The sequence below is a fragment of the Fundulus heteroclitus genome, chromosome 1 (assembly GCF_011125445.2).
Source record: "Fundulus heteroclitus isolate FHET01 chromosome 1, MU-UCD_Fhet_4.1, whole genome shotgun sequence".
NCBI classification, from domain to species: Eukaryota; Metazoa; Chordata; class Actinopteri; order Cyprinodontiformes; family Fundulidae; genus Fundulus; species Fundulus heteroclitus.
Window position 1 is genome coordinate 27,314,053 of NC_046361.1, and position 23,627 is coordinate 27,337,679.

A 23,627-nucleotide genomic window follows, 5' to 3' on the forward strand; every position below is an offset into this window, starting at 1 on the left:
GAGGAATACACAATGACTTACATTCAGTAGAATACATTTGGGCTAGAACGGCACCAACGCCACAATCAGATGCATCCACTTTGTGGATCCGCTGGGAGGTAGGATCTGGATGGATGACAATGGCCTACCAACACAGGGAGCTGCAAATAATCTTTTCTCTAAATTATATTAGGCATTTTGTGCTTCAGAAGACCAAGAAAAATGTTCTTGTACTTAAAGTCAGATATGTGAATAAATTGCTGCAGTGGAAGAAGTTTCCCATCCATCATCTTAGAACATAATATTCCTCGGTGAAAATGCTTGCAAGAAACAATCTTGATAAAGTTCCAGAAAAAAAGGTCCAGGTGGAAAAAAATGTTAAGGATCCAAGCCAAAATGCTGCTGAAGTGAACTTTTAGCTCATATAAAATGCATCATATCTTTCAAAAATAATGTGTTTGTATAGCCTTTAAAATGCTCTTCTACCATATTGTTTATGTGCTGCAAAACCATGGACAATTCAGACGACTCTCCCTGTAGCTTTATGCTTCTCCAGGAGTGAATGCTGCTTGTCGGGACTTTCCAGAAATCAACTGGTTCCCTTATATAGGACATTTTTCACCAATCTGTATAATATGATTGACTTTGACTTTGTAAAGTGCCTTGAGATGACATGTTTGATGAATTGGTGCTATATAGATAAAACTGAATTGAATTGAAAGACCTCTCCACCGACCTCTCCACCTGCCTTGGGCTCATTTATGACACAAAATACAACATCATGGAGGCTACCCATTTTATTTCCATTATGAAAATAATCTATAGTCATTAGCTGCAATAATGACTGAAACTTTGAAAAATCCTGAGGGTCAATGAGAAACTGCTTGTACTTGGCAAAATGCCTTGCATGTGTCAAGTAGGAAAGAGTTTTCTCAGAGTCACAAATCTGGGAAAAATAGTAAAAACTCAGTGTCATCAGTTCAGTTCAGTTCTTGCCTCAGCTGCTTGGCTGTAGTACATCACATAACTCTCACGCTACCTAAGAATCCACTCCCAATTGACTTCCCCCCAGGGGGACCTGCTTTATACGAGGTTTGATTTTAACTATGAGACAGAAGATCAGAAACTGCTTTTATCCAGGTAAGAAACTGGGTCCAGCTGAATCACAAAGGCCAAGCCAGTTTTTTGGAGCCCTATAGGTGATACATGTTTTGTTTTGCATTGTCCACCAGTCTAAAAGTGTCCTCTGGACTGTCAGGGCCACTGATGTCTACTGTGTCTTGATGCAACTTCTCTTTCTTGCTAGTGGATAAGCTTGTGAATGCAGGGTGATTTTCTAGTGGTTCACAACCTTGGAATTTATATTTTTGCAATCCTGGTTTTCTCAATTCAATCTTCCCTCTTAGATAAACATAGGTCATAACAGTTCAAACTGGAATATCAAGATAAAGTTTTCTTGCCATTAAAAATAATTATTAAAGGCATTTAGGTCCTCACTTTACATTAGCTGCTTTATAGACTTCTTGAAATAGCCTTTTAATTGCACTGATTGCTTTGATTAGCATGACCAGATGAGATACAAGAAAGATTAAGAAAAATATCATGCTGTTATCATATGTGTTGGCTGATATTGGGAGTATTAAATATTCTTTTCTTTACAGAATGTTATACAGTAGATTAGCAATTTATTATCAAAAGAGAAACTTGCAGTAAAGTCAAACAGATATTTATTAACTATCAGTGTGGCAGTTTTCTTTGTAGATCACAGAATCCATCTGACTTATTTATTAGCAACATATTCAAGTTCTGAGACATATAAACACTTTCGACATTCTGTGGGCCTCAGGCCTTCGATGAAATGACAATGCGTGGTGGCAAATTGGTGAGCAATGTGCTGAACATGAAGGTCATATCGCTGAAGCTCTATCCCTAACTTTTTTTTTTGAGCTGTCAAAATTTTTCAACCAGCTATGCAAACAAAGCTTTTTCAGTGTTGTTTTAATTGAAAGGAGAACAGTAAAAGTGTCATGCAAGTGTTGTGTAATAGCATGTATGATTATAAAAAGAAATAACATTTTTATTCTTGTACAATATGGAGTAAACAACATTTTATACTGGTTTGCTCCAGATCGATTCACAAATAAGTAAACAACAATTCAAGCATAACATGTCAAAGAATCATGCTGTTTACTAGATGACATAAATGAAGACAAAAACTTTGGCCCAAAATAAAATGAAAAATGTGTGTGTTATTTCAAAACATCACCATTAGCATCTGAGCACAACAATGTTGTGATATCAGCTCGCAAAGCTAAAATTGGACTGTTTCTGATGCTGTAAGAGGCTGCAGTCATCAGGGGACTGCCCCTCACAGAAGGGGGCCACCACTATGATTGATTGATTGATTGCTTTATTCAACATACCTGTGGTCCACAAATAATTAATTAAAGGTATACTATGCAACCGGGGTTGATTTTCCAGCGAGGCTCCCCCCAGAAGGCGAAAGTAAAAGTGCACTGTCGTAAAGATGCTCAGCTGTTCTGGTTTCTCCATCAAGCCAGGCGCGGTTGTTTTTAACTTAGCAGACAGGCGAATGCAACGAAAAGTGGAAAAAACGGCAGTACAAACAATGACTAACACAGTGAAGGTATGAACATCAAGCTTCCCGCAGCGCTATCTTGGCGAGGCGGCTGTCGCGGCTGCCTCGGCGGCTCGCCAAGCCGCGGCTGCCGCCGCCGCCTCGCCAGTTTTATTATTATTATTATTATTATTATTATTATTATTATTATTATTATTATTATTATTATTATTATTATTATTTATTTTTTTTTTTTTTTATTTAATTTTTTTTTTTATTTTTTTTATTTTTTTTTTTTATGTTGGCGAGACGCTACCGCCACCGCCTCGCCAAGCCGCAGCCAGCGCCTCGCCGCGGTAGCGTCTCGCCAACATAAAAAATAAAAAATAATAATAATAATATTAATAATAAAACTCGATATGCTTGCATGTTTATTTGTCGTTAACACGCGGTTCTTTGTTGTTGCTTTCGCGCGTGCATATAGTGAATGGCAGGGCAAAAACACAGTTCTCGCCGTAAAGCGAGACTTCTGTGTGTGCGGGCCGTGAGCTCTTTCAATTGCAAGTGCGGTAATTCCCCCACAGACCCCCAGGGCGGCCAAGAAAACCTTTGTTCGACCTGAAATGACTCATTTAATCATCAAAAACGGTATGGAACACATTAATTAACTGAAAAATGTTGCATAGTATGCCTTTAATCTAGGCACTCCCCCTTTATGTTTTTCCGTGGACCTTGTGAAAATAAGGTCTACACTGCATGGGAGAGAAAGCCACCACGGGTCAGCAAGATGTTCGGAGACCCACAAACATTTGTAAGGTTGGCCAGCCTAAGTAAGTTTTCTTTCAAACAAGCATCGAAATCTGAACAACGGAAAACTTTCCTCAACTTTTGCAGCAGAAAAGCTCATCTGGAAGTCGCCCTATGCAGGCTGTGCAGAGGCCCTCGCAGGAAGCCTTAAGCCGGGCATACACTGTACAAGTTTTTTCCCTTTTCGGGTAGATTCTTCAGTCATGCGAGAATTTTTTGGATCGGGCTGAGTTTCAGCTTGATCGTGCATCCTGCGTCGTGTTGTATACGTAGGGTAACGAGGGGCGATTCGCCTCTCACGACCATCTCCCCATCAGGAATCGGACGGTCGGTTGAAAATCAAACATGTTTGAAATTCAGTCAGCCCTCGTGAGCGATCGTGAGCGCTTCCTGCTGTTGAAACGGAGTTACGAGCGTCTATGAGCCGATTTCCACCGACCTTGAGCACTGCGCACGCGCAAACAATTAGATTCTTCTTCGTCTTCTCAAACGAAAATATAGCACTGGAGAGAAGCATGACGGCGGTACATGTGACATGGATTCAAACTATGGAGGAGCAACTCGTAGAATTGCCAAGGCAGCGCGTTTCGTTCTAGTGAGCCTCATATTTAACGGTGAGCATCGACACTTCTGCCTTTTTCTTCTTCTACTGTTGACATTTGGCTTCCGGGTAGACAAGTCCGAGTAGCGCCATCTCTCTATGGGGCTGAATCCGACGTGGTTTTTGAAAGCACAGTGTGAGCAGTCAGGTTGCATCAGAGCGTTGGGCCGCACAGTGTAAGAACATATATCGTACGCAGTGAACTTTTAAACCCTGTGGTTTTGTCGTACAGTTTGAGCTGTACATGAGTACCACGACTGAAAACATCGTACAGTGTATGCCGGACATAAGGAAACGCTTCTACCTCCCCGCCAGCTCAAACTGCTCCCCCATCCCCCACCTGGATACCCTGTAGTAGGGCTGGACGATAATTCAATAACAATATATATCGATCGATAGACGTGTGGCGCGATAGGAAAAAATAGGGTGGATAAAAGTTCGATAGAAACAGTTTTCCTTCCTTCCTTTCAGCCTATCTTATTAGTTGATGCTGCAGTCACTACTTCCTCTCGACCAATCGTAATCGCGAACCCAGGCACGCCGTCACAAAGCGCCGCCCTCTCAAACCACAACACAGAGCACGTGAATATGTCGCAGCAAGGAGCGGTTTTACTAGTTCGCCAGTCTGACAGAAATAAACCACAGTGATTTGTAAAACTTGCAAGGAACCGGTAAAAACAAAGTCTGGTAACGCAACAAACTTGTTTCATCACGTAAGCCGCTCACTCCGCACGCGCTGTTGCGCGAGCTGTGCAGCCCGGCGCGACACCGCGGGCATGCTGCTGTTGTCTGCAGTTAAAAAACCTGGCTTCAAACAATTACTCACCACTCCGCGAGGTATAAAGTCCGCGATATAAAGTTCTGGGACGCAAGTTTTTCTCTAACAGCGCTCCCTAAATTGTGCAACGAGTGCCGGGAATCAGTGCAAAATTAGCTGCAGCCTTTGTCCTTACATGCCACAACCTCGGACCTGTGTCAGCCTCTCAATTATGTAACCTGAAAAGTAACTAGTGTACTATTCCCACCTAAATAGGCTATTTTATTTATTTATTTATTTGGTATATTTATTTTGGTCTTTATTTAATAATAAAGTCTTTATTTAATAACATAACTCAGGTCACTTATTTATTTTTATAAAAAAAATTCTGTTATGGTTAAATAAGTTGGTTAAATAAAGATTTAATTGGAATTCTGTGTTTGTGTTCTTTATTAAAATTAAATAATTTCGCAATATCATAAAATGTCCAGGCAGAGCTGCACATAAAATATGGTTTTAAATATTTTCAATAATCATCTATATCGATCAATATGCATTTTTTTTTTTTTTTTATCGTTCAGCCCTACCCTGTAGTCAATTGAACGGACGCAGAGGCAGACGTTTAAAATTACATGGAAAGTTAGGATGGGATTAATCATCTAAAATGGTTTACTTTGAATGTGTTTTGCTGTGTTTTGCCTAAGCTACCCATTAGCGACCTTTGAAACATTGCTATGCTGATATGTTTTGGGTGTGTTTTACAGTTAAAACAAACTTTTTTCAAAAGGGTTTTGTACATCTATGGGGCTTTAATGTTTGTGTTTTCCAGTCCGCTCATTACAACAAACTACAGCTTAACTTAGTCTTTTCAAGTGAGTGCTAAATTGCTGCTAGTATTAGCCGCTAATACCCTCTCTTTAACAACTTACTACTAACCCTAGTAAGCGTAACTACGGCTGGTTTAAAAATAATGCTTGTTTCATTTTGTACAATATTAAGGGGCTGAGACTGTGTGGCAGCTGTTCACATGTACGTACATTCTCGCACACACACGCAGGTACACACACGGTCCGGCCCGGGTATGAAAACAAGACTGGAGACCAACGCAGAGAGCTGCGGTTTGACGTCAAAACATAGTTAATATGAAATATTACATTTAATTCTTCACATCATTAAATTTTAGTTCTTTGTATCTAAAATATTGAAATTTTGCTTATTGCTCCTTTAAGATTAACCCTGGAAGTGCCACGACACTTAATTTCTCTTCAATCATCCGCTACACCATCCTCTAGCTTCCTAAGTTATCAATTTAAGTGAAATATTTTGAGGTGAAATAATTAGTGTCCTAATGTTTATTGATTTTTATTTAGCAAATGATTCCTTAAAATGTTATTACCTCAAATGCATTGTGAATGGGTTGAACACATACAAAAGGTTGTTCTAAACTAGTTAAGCAAATTCGACCCCATTCCATATCCTTTAAGATGAACTTTGGTTCTGCTCAATCTGCACTGAACCCAAGATTCACCACATCATCCTGGTGATGATGGTTTTCAACTATTACTTTTGATCTAGTGTGTGTGCACAGTTCTGTAGTTTCTTTTCATCTAAATTTTGCTTTGTAGTTTAGCTAATTTTTACTAGCTAGTAGAGAGGATTTGTAGATTACACTATAGGGTTAATTTAGATAAACAACATTCTAGAGTTGTGTTCTCTGGATGTTAATTTATTTCTGTTAATATATTCTTATACTTGAAGACATGTCACTCATTTATTCCACGTCATCAGAATTTCCTGTTAAAAGAATGCCAGTGTTCGATTCACCCTTTCAACTATTATCCTAATATAAGCTGTTTGGGCTGATATTTACGGGACAATATCTAACGGACCGAGTATTTTTTAAATAAACATTAAATACATTTAAAAACATGTGTAATAGAAAAACATCACAAAAGGAGCCTCTATTTGACAGAGGGAACACACAGCTAATCTTGCCTGCAAGCTGAATTCTTGAGGTATTTGTGCGTTTACAACCACATGAATGCGCAGAACATAGAGTGCTACACATTATCAGTCTGGCTGGTCAGGTTAACACACAGCTGCAAATGTGAAAGACTTTTTGGAGAAAGTAATAAGCTGATTCTGAGAAACTTTGAGAATTAACAAATCAGAGTTTGTGGTTTTGTAGTCTTAAAAAGATTGTTATTAATTCAAAACATAAAATGGGAGAAAAGAGGTTTAATGAAATCCAACACAGAACCATAGCCAAATGTTCATGAAAATAAGTACGAGACATCCTACAACAAAATACTCAAAACACTAAGGTCCCAGTACCCTGACAACTTGCTTTAATAATGGGCTGAGCTATTGCCAAAAGGTAAATGACATTTGTTTACTCGTAAAACAGACCCTGTTTGGAACATTGTGGCTGCATGAGAAAATAAATTACCTTAAAAACTTACCTGGGGCCAAACTGAGAGTGAGGTATACTTCAGCCTGTGTCCTTGCCAAATTATAGCTTTCAGTCACTTTACAACTGATGAGTCATTTTTAAATAAAACTTAACGATAACCCAACATCACCGAGATACACACAGACAAAACAAACCTGTTTTATCCGTCTGTCTTAGACATTTTAAACTTCTTAGCATTTTGGTATTGAAGTTTTATTTGTCAGTGATTACTGGTTTAAAACATCATGAAAGCAATGTTTTGAAAATACAGACAAGCAGTAAGGATTTATGTGACTTTCATAGAACCAACAGTGTAAAACTAAGACATACCAAAGTCTTGATAAAGATTTTACATACCAGGACATTAGATAAATACATGAGATAATTAACAAGAAGAAACACTTCAGTGCAGACTGGAAATGTATCATACCAAGTTAAGTAACTTTTGTAGTTTCACTGCAAAGGCACACCAACATTGTTGGTAATCTGTGTACCATACATGCAAAATGTTAATTTGTCCTGTTGATAGATGTACTGTAATATTTATTTTCAAAAATATAATTTTCACTGCTTTTAAAGAGGCACACACAACCAGACATATTATTAATTAGTATTTCTTTTAGAAGTAACTTGTCATTCAGGTTTGAAATAAGCAATGGCTGGAAACACTTGAGTTTTGTATGTATAGAGACCAAGACATAAATTACATGTGGCTACCTGAGCTGCATACCTAGAGGGTATACACCTGAGCAGACCTATACTTATGAGCATACAAAGTGTACTAAAGTTCACTCTCACAAAGTACATTTACAAATACATAGCAAAGAAAAATGTAAGCACTCCATTAACTTCACAGATTAAAAAATGCCTTAACAGGACACACTCCACTTGAATTTAATTTTTTCTTTGGGATAATTAAAGTATTTTTGAATTGAATTGAACACATTGTTCACTCCACTGGCAGCCAATCTGATGCCTGCAAGCATTGTGGGCTTGGCCTCCCTGAACACTAAGCCTGCCTCATACACATCCTGTGTCCAGAACGGACAGGACTCAGCGAGACTCAAGATGAGGAGCCTTTCCTTGCTGCTGTTGGTAAGCATTTTTTTTTAACTTATGGTCTGTGTGTACAAATTCAACTAAAATTTTTAATAAATCCCCCAAAAGTAGTTTTCAATCATGAGATTTGTATGGCTCAAAGCTGAAAATAACATTGCATATAGTATCCATATAATCATGCTAACATTCCAGTCTAGGTATGTTAAAACTTTGTGTCTTGGATTTTAATTATTCACAATCGTTTTTGCTTAAACTAAGGCAAATAAGCATTGACAGTTGTTGATATGTGATGGGAGGATTAGATTTAAACATTTTTGCACAAAATAATCACAGAATGTAAACATTAAAAACTGAAATAATAGAGGATAATAGCTTTTTCGTACAATGTCTTTATCTAACCACTGGTGTCAACATTTTAAAAGGATTAAAGCTCTAAGGAAAGACAAGTACAAAACCTGGGGAATGCCTTTCCAAATTATACACATTCCAGCTTCAGAGTTATAGTAACGTAAACATCTTTTTGTTATCAACTTTTCTGGTACTTTGGATTCTCAGATCTTGGATTTTATCAGACTTCATAGTAGATAAAAGTATCACCTTCCAGTTTCAAAATTCCCCTGTTCCTGAAGTACTTCTTTTTGCAGATGTTTCACTTTTAAAGGAAACTGTGTTTTTAATGTGTGCAGAAAACTTCAATTGGAAAGGTATTTCTGAATGCACACCCAGATTCCAGTCCTCAGATTCTAACAAAACCTGTAGAATACTTTTCCAAATGATACATTTTCCAGAGTTATAGTAACATTAATGCCACAATTTTCATTTCAATTTTATTTATATAACGACTCAAACCAGATGTTTGATTTTTTTAAACACACAAAAAGAGAACTCACAGTTAAGAGTTAATTAAACCTATAGTTGCGCTGCTCAAGATTCAATCTCCCTACGATACAATAACTAAGAGGACAAGAAATCAAATATTAATTAATTTCAAATATGATGTAGAAATTTCAAACAAAATAGAAAAAATAAAATATTTTGGTTAACTGCTATGAATCCAATTTAGATGGCAACCAGTCATGTTGTGGAGCTTCAGAGCCCGCATGTGCGGGAGCACAGTGTTGAAGGCTGAACTGAAATCCATGAATAGCATCATAACATAGGTGTTGGGCTGCTGCAGATGAGTCAGTGATGACTGAAGTGCTAATGATACAGCATCCTCTGTGGATCGATTCTCCCTGAAGGCAAAATGCAAGCTGTTCAGGCCAGCAGGGATGGCATCCTCGATGTGTTGTAGGAGGATCCTCTCGAAGTACTTCATGATGACAGGGAGAGTCGAAGTGTAAAAGAAGCTGTTTAGGGGGCCAGGGAGAACCGGGTCATTGCTGGGCTGCTAGTCGCTGTGCTTGTAGTCCGTGATGGTTCTGATACCTCTCCACATTTCGTGTGGGTTGTTGCTGCCCAAGTGGTCCTCAATGCAAAGTTTGTATCTGCGCTTTGCTCTTTGGATGCCTTTCTTCATTTCACTTCTAGCCCTGCTGTAGGACCACACTGTCCTGTCCACCCATGGTTTCTGGTTAGGAAACACTGATTGTCCTTATGAGTAGGACAGCATCAGTGCAGAAGTCAATATAAGGAAGCATAGATGACGTATAATTATCTAGATCAGCACCCTCTGTAAATACATCCCAGTCAGTGTGTTGGAAACAGTCCTCCTCAGTCCAAACCTGAATGTTTTGGTGACTGATCTGGTTCTGCAGATTTGTGGCTTGTAGGCAAGTATCAGCTCCACCTAGATGTGATCTGATGGACCGAAATGGGGAGCAGCAGCAGCTTTATACACACCTGAGATATTGCAGTAAACTTGGTCTGATATATTACTGTCTCTGGTCAGGAACTTAAATAAATTTATGGGACATGGGGAGCACAGCCTTTAGTTCAACATGATTAAAGTCTCCTTCTACAATCCCAGCTGTGTCCGGGTTGCTATTCATAAATCCACTGATAAAGCAGTAAAGCTTCTCCAGGGCAAGCTTAGCATTAGCTTTAGGCTGGATGTATGTGACAATAATAATCACAGAGCAATAATCACATTTTCCCCTTCCATAAAATGTGCTTGTTTTTTAAGTTAAATTGTAATCTAGAAATGGCACAGTATATATGCAAAAAGTAATTCATTGTCAAATTTTTGCTCCTTCACAAAACCTGGCATGTGCTAAGATTTAAGAGCCACTGTATATCCCCACACATTTGTTTCATGTCTTGATTTCAATCAAATAGCCTATTATACCCTTTCTTTTTAAAGCTAGAGATAGTGATTCTGTCCAGAATGTATAAAAAAAGGGGTTAAAAATTAGATCTGTGTTACACTGAAAAAAAGTGTTTTAAATAACAAAGACTATTTTAGCTTAAAAAATACATCAGAAGATACATTCAGGATTAAAATAAGCAGTTAATTAGATGAATTTGCAACACAACTGTTGTGTTTTCTTCTTTTTCTTCCATCTATCTACACAGAAGCAAGAGTTTCTGTAGTGCTTATTTCTACTTTTGCAGTTACTGGACTTTTTTTTTTCTTTTTCCACTAGCGTCTCTCTCTCTCTCTGTCTGTCTCTGTCTCTCTCTCTCTCTCTGTCTGTCTCTGTCTCTCTCTCTCTCTGTAAAAGTATACCCTTGAGCTGAGTGCACATGGTGATATACTCCATCTTGTTTGAAAAGAAGGTGAAGATGCACTATAAACAGTAACTTTTAACTCTCATTACTTACTTAAAGAAAATCTGTTGACTAAAACTTAACTAGTTGTCCTGTAAAATGATAATCTGAGTAAATGGCAAATAATTAATCTGGATACATTAGTAAAATTACTTTTCTCTCTTCTCATTCCATGTAGGTTGCATTAGCATCCCTGGGGGAGAGTGAAGAGGGTAGCAAGCACCATGGTCAAGTTAAATGGGTAAAATGTTCCCATAACAATTTTTTTTAACAGATTTTTTTTATTTTTTTGCAATTGTTTGCTTAATCCACATGTGGCTTTTTTAGGAGTCCTTGATACGTTCCAAAAGAAGATGGGTCTTGTCTACAGTAGAACTACAAGAGGAAATGGATGTGAAATACCCATACAACATTACAAGGGTAATAAATGTGTTTTTTGCATATATTGTGAATTTAATATTCTGTCATTGTAATTCAATCAAAGTTATTAATGTGAAAACCTGCTCCAAATGGCTTGATTATATGTGTCTCTTTTAGCTGCACAATATAAAGATTGTTGGAAAAGATCATCGGTTTTCAATAATGGTAGAAAGTGGGGAAAACGGGCTGTTCAGCATTGATGAAACAACAGGAGATCTTTTTGTACATAGACGTATTGACAGAGAGAAGAAACCCTTCTACAGAGTGAGCAACTTTCCACCACTATTAATACCTGGCATGATACGCAGTCATTGAAAACTGTGTTACATGAGAACTTTATTCAACAGATCATGTTTGATGTTGTGGACAAAGCGGACAACATGAACATTGACAAAGAACTATTTTTGGATGTAGAAATCCTGGACATAAATGACAACGCACCAAAGTTCAATAAACTTGTGAAGAAAGCCAATGTGAAGGAAAACATAAAATCAGGTAAGTTTAGAAACATGCAATGCATCAAAGGTGAGCAGATTTTTAAAATAGGGATATTTTGATAGTGTACATGGATAAAAAATAATAATCAATCTGGTTGATAATTTGAAGAAATCTTTGACTAAAACTTAGATTTACAAATACAAAAATACTTTTAGTTAATTTCCTGATCGACTTTAGCTAAAGTTGATGCTAAAATGTGAGTTACTCTCAATGTTACACCCCTAAAAATGAGGGAGAAAGAATCACGAGAGGGACTCTAGTTGCTTCTGTCATGCAGCAGTTTTATTTTTTTTCTAAATTAACAAACAGTATTTTTACTACATGTGCTGCTCAGTCACACAGTAGAATGCAATATCAGAAATAAATTAACATAAAACAGTGTTTTTGCAACACTGTCACACAGTGAAAATAGATATCAAAAATAAACATACCAGTAATTCTGCAACAAGTACTGTTCGCTGGCACACCATGGATAAAGGAGCTAATTATTGAACCAAAGTGGAAATAGACTGCTGAATATTTTGCCTTTTTAAAATGTCTCTTAACAAAAAGAACGACACTAGGTATGTTCCTAGCTCCTCCTGTTTGCCTAACAGCCATTATATAGAACACACCTAAGTCACAATAACGCCTTGTTTAACAACTAATAAACAATAACAAAATTCTTCTAAAGTTCTGAAAAACAGCAAAAGATTACATAAAAATGTTGTAACAGTGTAAAGGTTACAAATACATTACATTTGTATCACAATTACCCGAAAATAGGGGAGAAAGAATTACGAGAGGCATTCCAGTTGCTTCTGTGCAGCAGTTTTAATGCAATGAGGAGCTAAAGCCCCCTAGTGGAGGATACTAAATCAATCTTAGAGCAGGCTTAATTGCCGATTACTGATGTAAAACACAATTTCCTTGGGTAAAACGTTAATGTACGGAACCGTAGTAATGCATGAAAACTAACTTTTTAACACTTTGCTTTGCCATGTTTACATGTCTGTTTAAGCTTATGTTAACGAACTTGAATTAATGTAACTATCAACTGTAACCTTTGTAGTTACTGTAAACTTGTGTTGTGGCATCAACTTGTATAAAACTGCTTCTTTGGAGGTATAATAGTGATCTTCCAACTTATCACATTTCATAGCAGTCATCTAAACTTTGAATTTAGCTTTTTTGAAGATAATTGAAGTATTTAAAAAAATTGTTTTTACTGGAATGAGACAAATGGCAGCTTAAAGATGTTCAAGTATCTTTCCTCTTTTCTTTTTTTTTTTTTTTTGCTCATCTTCCAGGAGAGTACCTGCCAATATCAATGGAGATCACAGATGAAGATCAGGAAGACACAATAAATTCAACAGTTGTGGTCAGCGTAGCTAAACAAACCCCAGCTGTACCAAGGATTGGAATAAAGAATGTTATTGGCAAAACATACCAACTCACGTTTGAAGGATGTTTTGACTATGATGTAGGACTTTTTTCATTTAGAGTAGTGTGCAGTTTTTTGAAAATTCACTCTCAGTGCAGTTTCGCTGTAATGCTAAAATATATATTTCCTTGTTTTTCAGAAAGCAAAGCAGTATTTAGTTGTTATTTTAGCATCTGACAAGGGAAAGCCAGCCCTTTCCAGTTCTACTACTATCACACTCAATGTTATTGACACAAACAGCCATCAACCAAAGTTTAAGAAGACACAGGCAAGAGTTATGATATTATTTTAATTAGCTTTGTAAAATTATAAATGCTTCTAAATTCATAATTTCTTTACTTTACAGTACCAAGCTGAGGCTATGGAAATGACCCTCTCTAAGGAGATTTTAAGAGTTGCTGTAGATGACATGGATAGTCCCGGCACTCCCGGTTGGAAAGCTGAGTACTACTTTATAAGCGGCAATGAAGATGGAATGTACAATATTACCACTGACCCCATAACAAACGAGGGAATTATTGGTATTGCCAAGGTAACTTTTTCTCCACACCTTGCAGAAAATGTCCATTCATTGCAAACTAAACCATAGCTCTACCAATCATTAACCATCATCAAGTATCATAAACATCAACTAAGCATCTAAATCTGTCTTTTTCAGGCAAAAAATTTTGACATAACCAGTTTGGTAAAACTGCAAATTGGAGTTAAAAATCCTGAAACCATGTCACTCTGTAAAGATGGAAAATTAATTACAGATTCAAGCCAGCTTCCTCCCCCGGATTCTGTTAACATCGCAGTGAGAATGAATGACACTAACGACCCCCCAGAGTTTGAAAAATATACTGACAGTGTACAACAGAAGGAGGAATCAGAGCCAGGAAAGTCGCTGTATACTCCTAAAGTCCATGATGTTGACTCTTCCAACATCAGGTATGGTCTCACAAAAATTGCTTTTCTGTTCAGATTTTTTTTTTTGGGCTTATTTGTTTGTTTGGCAACAAAATTACTCCAAAGGACCAGCACTGATTATAATTTTACTAGCTCATAACTGATTAGAACCCAATTAAGGGACATGTGTTTTTAAGAGAAAATTACCATGCTGTTGCAAGAAGTGGCAATCTAATGTGTTACTCTTCAGCTTTTCTGGACTACTTCAGAAAAAACCTTCTCATTTCTCCTCGCCCCACGACCAATCACTGAAAAGAGGGGAGTTCACTTAAGCTGTCTCTTGAGCCAGCACACATTTGCCTTACTCTTTTTGCTTTTGAGATGATTGAAGGGTCTGTCATCTCCCCCTACTGTCTCTGGCTGAAAAACAATGCTCTGTTCATGTACTAGCAGTAAAATGAGCAGCATTACGGCAGCCCAATGTAAGGCCATTGGCTTCAATATAGCAGTTTTAAATGCCCCCCCCCCCCCCACCACCACCAACCCATACACACACAAACACACAAAGAGTGACTATATAAGAGAGCTATAAAGACACTTGATCAAGCTGCTGCATTACAGACATTGCACCATTGGCATACACACACCTTTCTTAGGTGGCAACCTGAAACCTCATTATGTTGTGGTTTTGTCCCAGTTCTGTCTGTCTGTGGCTAATAAGTGGTGCCAAGTGGGCAGTCTGTGTTTACGACAACATTTTTTTCAAAATGTCCTATAGAGGGTTCCCCACTCGAATATTACTTAGTGCTGCTTTAATGTTGCTTGGACCATTTTTCTCCTGATGACCAAAATTACCTTCTGTCTGATTTTCCCAATTCTGACCAGGTTTGAACTAATAGAAGACCCTGCTAACTGGGTGACTGTTGATAAGAAAACAGGACAAATCACAACAATCGAGAAGATGGATAGAGAGTCGCCGTTTGTTGATGAAAATAATATTTACAGAATTGTTGTTGCTGCTATTGATGATGGTATGATAAGGCATTTCTAGACATTTGCATCCACAATAAAATGATAAATTTGTTTCACTTAATAAACTGAACTGGGGGAAAATGACCTTTGCTGTGGTTTTCAAGGTGCACCTCCAGCCACAAGTACATTTACCCTCAAGGTTCACCTCAGAGATATAAATGACAACATTCCCACGCTGGTCAACAAGACAGTCGTATTGTGCAGAAACCTTGCCGATAAGGTCTCAGTGCCTGTGAAGGATGCTGATGCAGATCCTTTCAGTGGACCCTTCATGTTCTCCTTGGCAAAAGAATACAATGAGTGGGAATTAGAAAGTACCTACGGTTGGTTCTCATCTTTGAACCCTTACAACTAAAACCTCAAAGTAACATTACATTTATTACAGAAATATTTCTCTTTATATCATTAAAGGTGAACAAGTCGTCCTTGTTAGATGGGAGAAGATTCCCTATGGTAACTACTCAGTGCCACTGGTAATTCAGGACAAGCAGAATCATGCTACGAAGGAGACTCTGAGAGTGGAGGTGTGTGACTGTCGTAAAAGTGGTGTTTGCAGTGAACATGAACCTCCTTCCATTGTCCTTGGTGGAGCAGCCATAGGACTAATTGTTGCAGGACTGCTTGCATTTCTGTGTAAGTATAGGCTTACATTGAATAATCCAAATGTAATGTCTACGCATTCTCGGATGTCTTAGGCATTTCTGTTTTAATTAAGCCCCGTCCCCAGTACTGGGGGCAGGGGCTCATGGCATTTATTCTAAATTTTAAAAACTTGCTTATATTTACTCCAGCAATTACAAACTTCATTTAAACATAGATATGTGTGGAATATACCAAAATGTCAAATTATTTGAAAAATCCAACTGTTAATATAAAGATTATTTAAATGTTATTTTTTTTAAATGTTTTGTTGCACCCCCAGTACTGGGGGCCAATTCAAGACTGGTACTTTAAGGTCCAATTGCAAGGGCTTTATATAGTCATACTCAATTATTTATGATAAAGTTAATTTATTTCAGTAACTCAGTTCACTGTGGGAAACACAATATATGGATTAACACAGAGACGGATATTTTTTAACACCATTATTTCTCGTAATTATGTTTTTTTCCCCACCTCCAGCTAATACAAACACAGCATTTAAGATTAGCCCAAAGGAAAAAAAAATTGTCATGCAGAAATGGAGGCTTAACAAAAAGTATGTTTAACACCATTTCAAAGGTTTCAATCAGACAAATGCCTCTCAGAGATGCAAATACAGTATATATATATATATATATATATATATATATATATATATATATATATATATATATATATATATATATACACACATACACACACAGATATCATTAACTATATACATGCACACACACATATCATTAACTATATACATACACACACACATATCATTAACTATATATATATACACACACACACACACACATACACACACACACACACATTTGTTTTGTAATTCGATTTAATTTTGAAGGTAAACATCAGCAGTCTTCTATGTTTCAACTTGTCTTGTACGGTGGACAGCTTCTGTTCTTTCTATAGCACTCTCTTTCTTCCTGCTCTTCAGAGTTTAAGAAATAGAGTTGATTTGTTTTTATTCACACATATGTGTCCATTTAACCTTGTATCAAGACACATTTTAAACTCATGTGAAATATAATTTATGACAAAATCACCTTAAATGTTGCATTGTATTTGTAAACTTTATAGCCTGTGGTCAAAGTATTTTAATGTGTCCACAGTACTTCTCGCCATTGTTGTGTGCAATCGAGGTTGGCAGTTTACATATGTGGATAATGAGGAAGGCCATCAGACACTGGTCAAGTACAACGAAGAAGGAGGTGGTAGTGATTGCAAGGTAAGGTGTGAAGTGACTGTTCTGACTGCGGAAACTGTTTTTATACTATTTTAGGAGGGTGGGTTGTTAAAAGTAGATTAATCAGTTAATGTTTAACCCTTTAGCATTAAAAATTTAAAGATTCTCAGGCATTACATTTGGGATCATGTCATACTTTGCATCATTCACTATAATCTAAGAATACATTTAGATTAGATTGATATGAATTTTGTTCATTGTGTATTTTGGAATTATTGGAAATGAACTGGACCTGTTTTATAAGTACAATACCTTCAGATGACATTTGTTGTTAATCAGTGGTTTATACATAACTTGAATCAAGAGTCTAATACAGAGAGTATAATACACTGCTACAGCAAACACAAAGGTCTTTGACCATGCTCCTGTTTCTTTGCCAGACTGAGCCCATGATCGTAACATCAGGGGGTTTAAGGAGTGTCACAGATGGCATCAAGATTTCATACATGCAGGTACGTGTCACCACATTTGGGTGTTCATTACAACTTAAGCCTTAAATTTAGTCAATGTGTGTGATTACCATTTGACTGAATGATAACTGTAAGTTGTATTGCTCTCTTGGGCTAGATCAGAGATGAATGTGTTAAAGGCTTTGGTTTTGGAAAGATGTTTAAAAAAAAGCCTTACTTTCAAAGGATGATGGGTTTGCTTAAGTGCGGGAATACTGTTCAACAAAAAGGGCAGACACATCCTTTTTCAAATTATATTTAACCAGGAAGGCACTCTTTAGTCAGCTTTAAATGTAGTATAAATGTGAGTAACCAATTAATGCTTCATAAAGGAAATAATTGTAATTGCCGTGGTCATCAACTTTGCCTCACATGCAAAACGTCCCAAGTTCAAAACCTGGCAGAAACAGACCTTCAGCTCCAGATTGCTATGAAGGCCTTACTTAGTGTAGACAGCCCACTTCCCCCTGAGGGATGGGTTAAATGCAGAGACACCACTTCCCCCTCTGCACAATTTCCTTTAAGAAACTATATAAATTGTTTACAATATACAATTCTATTCAATATATATATATACACACACACACACACAGAAATTTGCTGCATGACTTTATTAAAGCCTGTATCCTAATAGACATTAAATACTTTTTTTTTTACTTTTTCTTTCCTATACTCATTCCTGAAAAAAAGATTTTGTACACCCTGACATCTCGGCTTTTAAGGAGGGATTGTGTTGGCACCTGCTACTTGTAGTATTTAAACTATCCACTAGAGAGCAGTAGACAAGTACACAATTCAACCCAGCAGTTTTTAACCAGGGGTTTGTTTAATATGATACACGTGGCTTTGTAAAGGTAACTCTAAATAATTAATCAGTTAAGTTTGTTTGTTCCATGTGGCTGAAAATGTATGACTGATGGCAATTACTGTGTTTAATTCAACTATACTTTTGTACAGTATTCACAATTGGACCGTATTACATACTTTTAGCTTTCAAAATGCATGTGCCTGCTTTATTTATTTGTTGTCTTCAACTAGAACACTGAGGCAGCCCCAGGTATTCTCTATGGTATGAGAACGTACAGCCCAGAAATTTACAATGTAAGTAAACCATAGTTCTTTTAATTCTGTTTTGGCTAAAAGCTTGAGTAAATTTATATGCTAACAATCATTGGTCCATCAAGTTCCTAATGTCTGCTCTGCCTTTGGACAATAATTTAACTTTATAATAATAATAATAATAATATGCGTCCACAGATGAACTCAAACATGAACATAATGGATTTGCAGCAGCAGAGAGCACTAAGAAGCACTATGAGGGCTTCCAGAGTGAGTGATAACGGTTATCTCATCTGATTTCATTTTTTTCAACGACTGTGTGACATGTATGGTGCTGTGAATGAATGTTGAGGAACACACTGCAAGCTTTAAATCCACAAAGATTGCTCATCAGTGTATTTTAGAGAAATAATGCAAAAGTTTATTTTCTTTTTTTCGAAACACATTCCAGACTGAATGCAACAGAGCTGGATGCCATCCATACAAACATTTAGCATTAGCGTTTTAATAAAAAAAGAAAACCTTCAAATAATGAAGGTTCATTAATGACTCCTTAACCTGTTTAGCATATTTTTCCAATTTCTCCTCTACTGTACAGTTACGTAATGATGTTTTTTAAGTATTAGATTTGTAACTAATTATTAGCATTAGGAAATGAATAAATTAAATTATTTAAAGAGCATTTTATTTTTCAGAATCAATGTATCATGCTTGATGAGAACATTAATGAGATGTTTTATATTTATTTTTTGATAATTCAGAGCGGTTGCTCACAAGCTTCTGCAGGTTATACCAAAAACTGAACTCAAAGGAGATCTGGCCTTTTCAGTCGGGGTGCCAAAAATTGGTAATAAATAAAAAATAAAATAAAATCTGAAATCTAAAACAGGCTTATTTTGAGTGGCTTCTGATTTGATTTGACTGTACGACTGCAAGCTGGAAGTTACTTGTTTTTTTTTTTTCAATTTTTTATTTATTTATTTTTTTAAGAAAGATATGTTCCAGACTGAATGTAGCAGAGTTAGATCTCCTCTATACAGACATTAGCGTTTTAATTAAAAAAAAAAAGAAAACCTACAAATGTTCATTAATTGCTCCGTAACCTGTTTTGCATTTTTTTCACACTCCTGCTCTACTCCACAGCTACCTGATAATAGTTTTAATTAATTAGACTTGTAACAAATTTTAACTGCATTATCAAATAAATTAAAATAAAAAAAGCCTTTTTTTTATTTAATTGAGGAAACAATATACACTTGGTATTTATTGTTTTCTCATACTTAGTGGGAATATTTATTTTTTTGTATTTCTCAATAATTTGGAGCAGTTTTATGTTGGAATATTGAAATACCTGAACACAAACACATCTCATCGGTTTTCTTCTCTCTACTTAATATTTTTGCACCAGAGAAATTATTTTAAAATCTTTCTGTTGGCTTTTAAAAGCCCTAATGTTATTGTCCCTCTGCCACAGCCCCTTGGATCAGCTCAGAAGCTTCTGCTGGCTGTACCAAAACATAATAGATCTGGCCTTTTCAGTCTGGGCTCCAAAAATTGCCATTAAATTAGTAAAAAACCTATGAAATCTAAAACAGACACTGGCTTTTGACAGTGCAAGGTGGTTTATTTTTATATACGTTTTCATTTACGTAATTTCAGTCTTTGTGGCATGTTTTATTTCTTCATTGTTTTTCGTTCTATTTTACTATTATTTACGTCATGGTTTGACTTATTTTATTACTGTACAGCACTTTGGTTAAATCATTGTTTCTCTATTTGTTTCATAAATAAAATGGAATTTGATTTGGAAAAAATATGTGGCACTATATATATATATATATATATATATATATATATATATATATATATATATATATATATATATATATATACCAATTATATTTTTATTTTTATTATATTTTTATTCATTTTTATTATATTTTTATTCATTAACTAAGGAACAACAATGACAATACAAAGCCTAAAACTGTCAGGGAGGCTGCCAAAATTCAGCCTGCAACTATTTCTTCTTCTTCTTCTTCTTCTTCCTGTATTCTCATATGACGCTGGACAAAGAAGGAGTATGTTTTTTTCCCCCAAAAAATAAGCTTCCTGGCATCACCAAAAAAAATACTTATAGAGTGATCAAACAGCAGAATGTTACACATTTCATATATTGTGGTGGCAACAGCTTTGCAATAGTACAGATCAATCACATTTTAGGCTCTTTTTGACACATACTGAGACAATATTTATAATCCTCTGATAAATCTGATGAATTGATTCCAACGTTTTGCTTTACCTTTAGTTATAGACTTTGAGGATGACGATGAGGATGAAGATGATGAAGAAGCTGAGGTTGTCTACATGGAACGCACGCCCCTGCAATGGCAAAAAGAAGTCTACTATGGATCACATTCTCGTTTCTCTTCAACATCATCTGGTTCCAGTGTGACCAGCACAGGTGCAGCGGACACACCAGTGATCCAGTCTGATGATGAAGATGTGTATGCTGACACTCTGCTGCTGACCTCCATTCCCCATACAAGAGATGAACAGAGGAAGGAGATGAGGAAGAAAATGCTTTTCGACAACACATCAATAAGACTGAGCTCCATCCCCTCCCTCTGTGAATGAATGGAGCTATTTTTTTTATTAGCTGAAATTCCCAGTATGGTTTGGTCAACTGTGATTTGCTTTGACCTTTGCCGTGTGTGTTTTTCTACAGTTTATCAAATTACCCCTGTTGTTTTATGTGGCACATTCAATGTATAGGACTCTGGGCATTGTGTCAAAAGACGTTTGAGTTAGTTACATGACTCATTCTTTTCCTCTGCACAAACATGTTCTGCTAGACATAAAATTCAGTTTCACTCTTTAAACTGCCAGGGGGAATCCTTGTGTCTTTTTTAAAGCTCAGATTCTCAGCAGTTATGTGATGTACTAAAAAAACGACAGCAGCACTTGGACCCGATTCAAACAAGTCAGTTGACCTAATTCAAACTTGTAACACACATTTGGACTCTGTTTAAAAGGTGAATTCTAGGGGAAATCTGTTCTCATTGCAACTTTACCATAGCCCTGAGACCTGCTATCAATTGTAAATAACAAATATATGGTGATTTTAAAATATCAAATAGGAAACCATCAAATCAAGTAATCAAGTAAAGTCTTATGTTAAAGGGGCCTAGTCACGTTCTATGACTTTTGCAATGTTTTCGCCAGTAGCTCATTCTGGTGGCATACAAAGGTTTTCTGAAAAAAATACCTTGCCCTTTTAGCATATTATATCTTAATTCTGTGTTTCTTATTTAGTTTTTGTTAGTAAACAAAGTGCTTTGTATATTTACCATAACAGACTATGTGACCAGAAGTACACTATTACGCATGTACAAAATGAGTACACAAGGAGAGTCTATGGAGCTGAGTGAGTCAGCAACTTCCACTAGAGGTGCAAAAAGAAAGGTTAAATAACCCTAACCATGTAGATCGGGTTGGTCTTCCACCACACAGAGTTGTCACTTTACTGTGAGACATTGAAGGATGGTTTAATGGCTCTTAAAGTAGCTACGTCAATTGTCACTATCTGGCTTCCTGATAGCTCTGTGGTAGTGCTGGCAAATGGCACAATAATGTTTATTTCTGCTGATCGTACCTGCTGCAAAATTCTTTTCAGGCTCAAAAAGGACCAAGTATATATTGTATATACTATCAAGGTGATCATTTGGCGTATATTGTTTTATTTGGAGATGAACGTCTGTTTTTGTGCGTTCTCTTTTTATGGTCAAAATAGGCGACCAGACCCGTTTAAAGGCCAAAAACAGCCAACATCGAATGGACTATTTTTGAAAGCTATCTGGAGTGAATACATGGATCACAGTATTGAATAAATCAGCAGTTAAAGCTGTGAAAATGTATTGGACAAGTTGTCATTAATTCATTTATATATTTATATATATATATATATATATATATATATATATATATATATATATATATATATATATAACTGTCCAAGTTTTTATTTTTTTTTTTACAGTTTTTTAAAAAGCAAATGTCAACCCCAAATAGATGACATTTACAAGTTACAAAACGTTGAGTACTTGCTCAACAACATTGCTTACCTTTCATCACTGTGAACTCTTGTTGATTGTTCCGAGACTACGTTGCTTTGTAAGGAAAGATTTGTAGTCAAACAATGAAGCTTAAACGTGACAGCTCTTTGCTTAGAGAGCTTAAAGAGTTCAAAGAGAAAATTTCAGTTCAGGGTTAGTTGGTGAATGTTTTGGAAACTGGATTTTCTCGTCACAAACTGAAAAACTAAAAAGCAAGTGGTTATTATTTTATTGTTTAAAATAACAAAACAGATGTTAAAATACTGTTTGTTTGTTTTGTGATAATGAATGAGCGCACAGAAATTAAATTGGACTTGATGTTCTTTATAAATTTAAAACCTAAAAAAAAATTTCAGGCAATTGTAATGAGAGTTTCACAATGGCACATCTTACTTTGCTGTAAGAAGGTTCTTGGTTCAAATTCCAGCATGGATTCTGCATGGAGTTTAGTAAAGCCGTCAAATGTTTTAATTTCTGAACTCTTCTGCGCATAAGTACTTTGAAACGTATGAATGAAATATAGTTTGCAAATGCATGCCCTTATGTACTTGTTACTGTCTGCTTTTATGCTCTTCTTATTGTTGGGGAATTTCTGAACTATTCTGGTAACACCTTTGTCAAATATGCTCTCTCATTCGCCATATAAGGTTGAAAGTGCGGACTGCATATTTACAGTGTGATCACATAGAGAAACAACGGCTCTGCTAAATTAGAGTTTCATGAGGGTTTCTGTTACGTTTATTCCATGAATATATGCAGATGTGAAATTATGAAAACACAACACTTCAGCTGTTAACCAAGGCAATCCCACAGCCTTTTCATTGGTACATTTTCCCACCTTATGACAAGCAAGACTTGATCAGTCATCATCTTAATTTTTCCATTCAACGTACATTCCAGTGAA

The 23,627-nt window shown here is 36.4% G+C and overlaps 1 protein-coding gene across 1 annotated transcript; it reads left to right on the top strand.

Moving 5' to 3' along the window:
* Positions 1-7,180: 7,180 nt before the first annotated feature.
* On the top strand, positions 7,181-22,525 carry cdh26.1 (cadherin 26, tandem duplicate 1). Its single transcript, XM_036139546.1, has 18 exons — positions 7,181-7,206; positions 8,139-8,269; positions 11,121-11,183; positions 11,270-11,362; positions 11,480-11,626; positions 11,710-11,857; positions 13,150-13,322; positions 13,423-13,551; positions 13,630-13,815; positions 13,942-14,213; positions 15,057-15,202; positions 15,308-15,526; positions 15,615-15,836; positions 16,967-17,082; positions 17,481-17,552; positions 18,588-18,650; positions 18,807-18,878; positions 20,917-22,525. Exons 2-18 carry the CDS (start codon positions 8,147-8,149, stop codon positions 20,920-20,922), a joined length of 2,250 nt encoding a protein of 749 aa, XP_035995439.1. The 5' UTR covers positions 7,181-7,206; positions 8,139-8,146; the 3' UTR covers positions 20,923-22,525.
* The last annotated feature ends 1,102 nt before the right edge of the window (positions 22,526-23,627 follow it).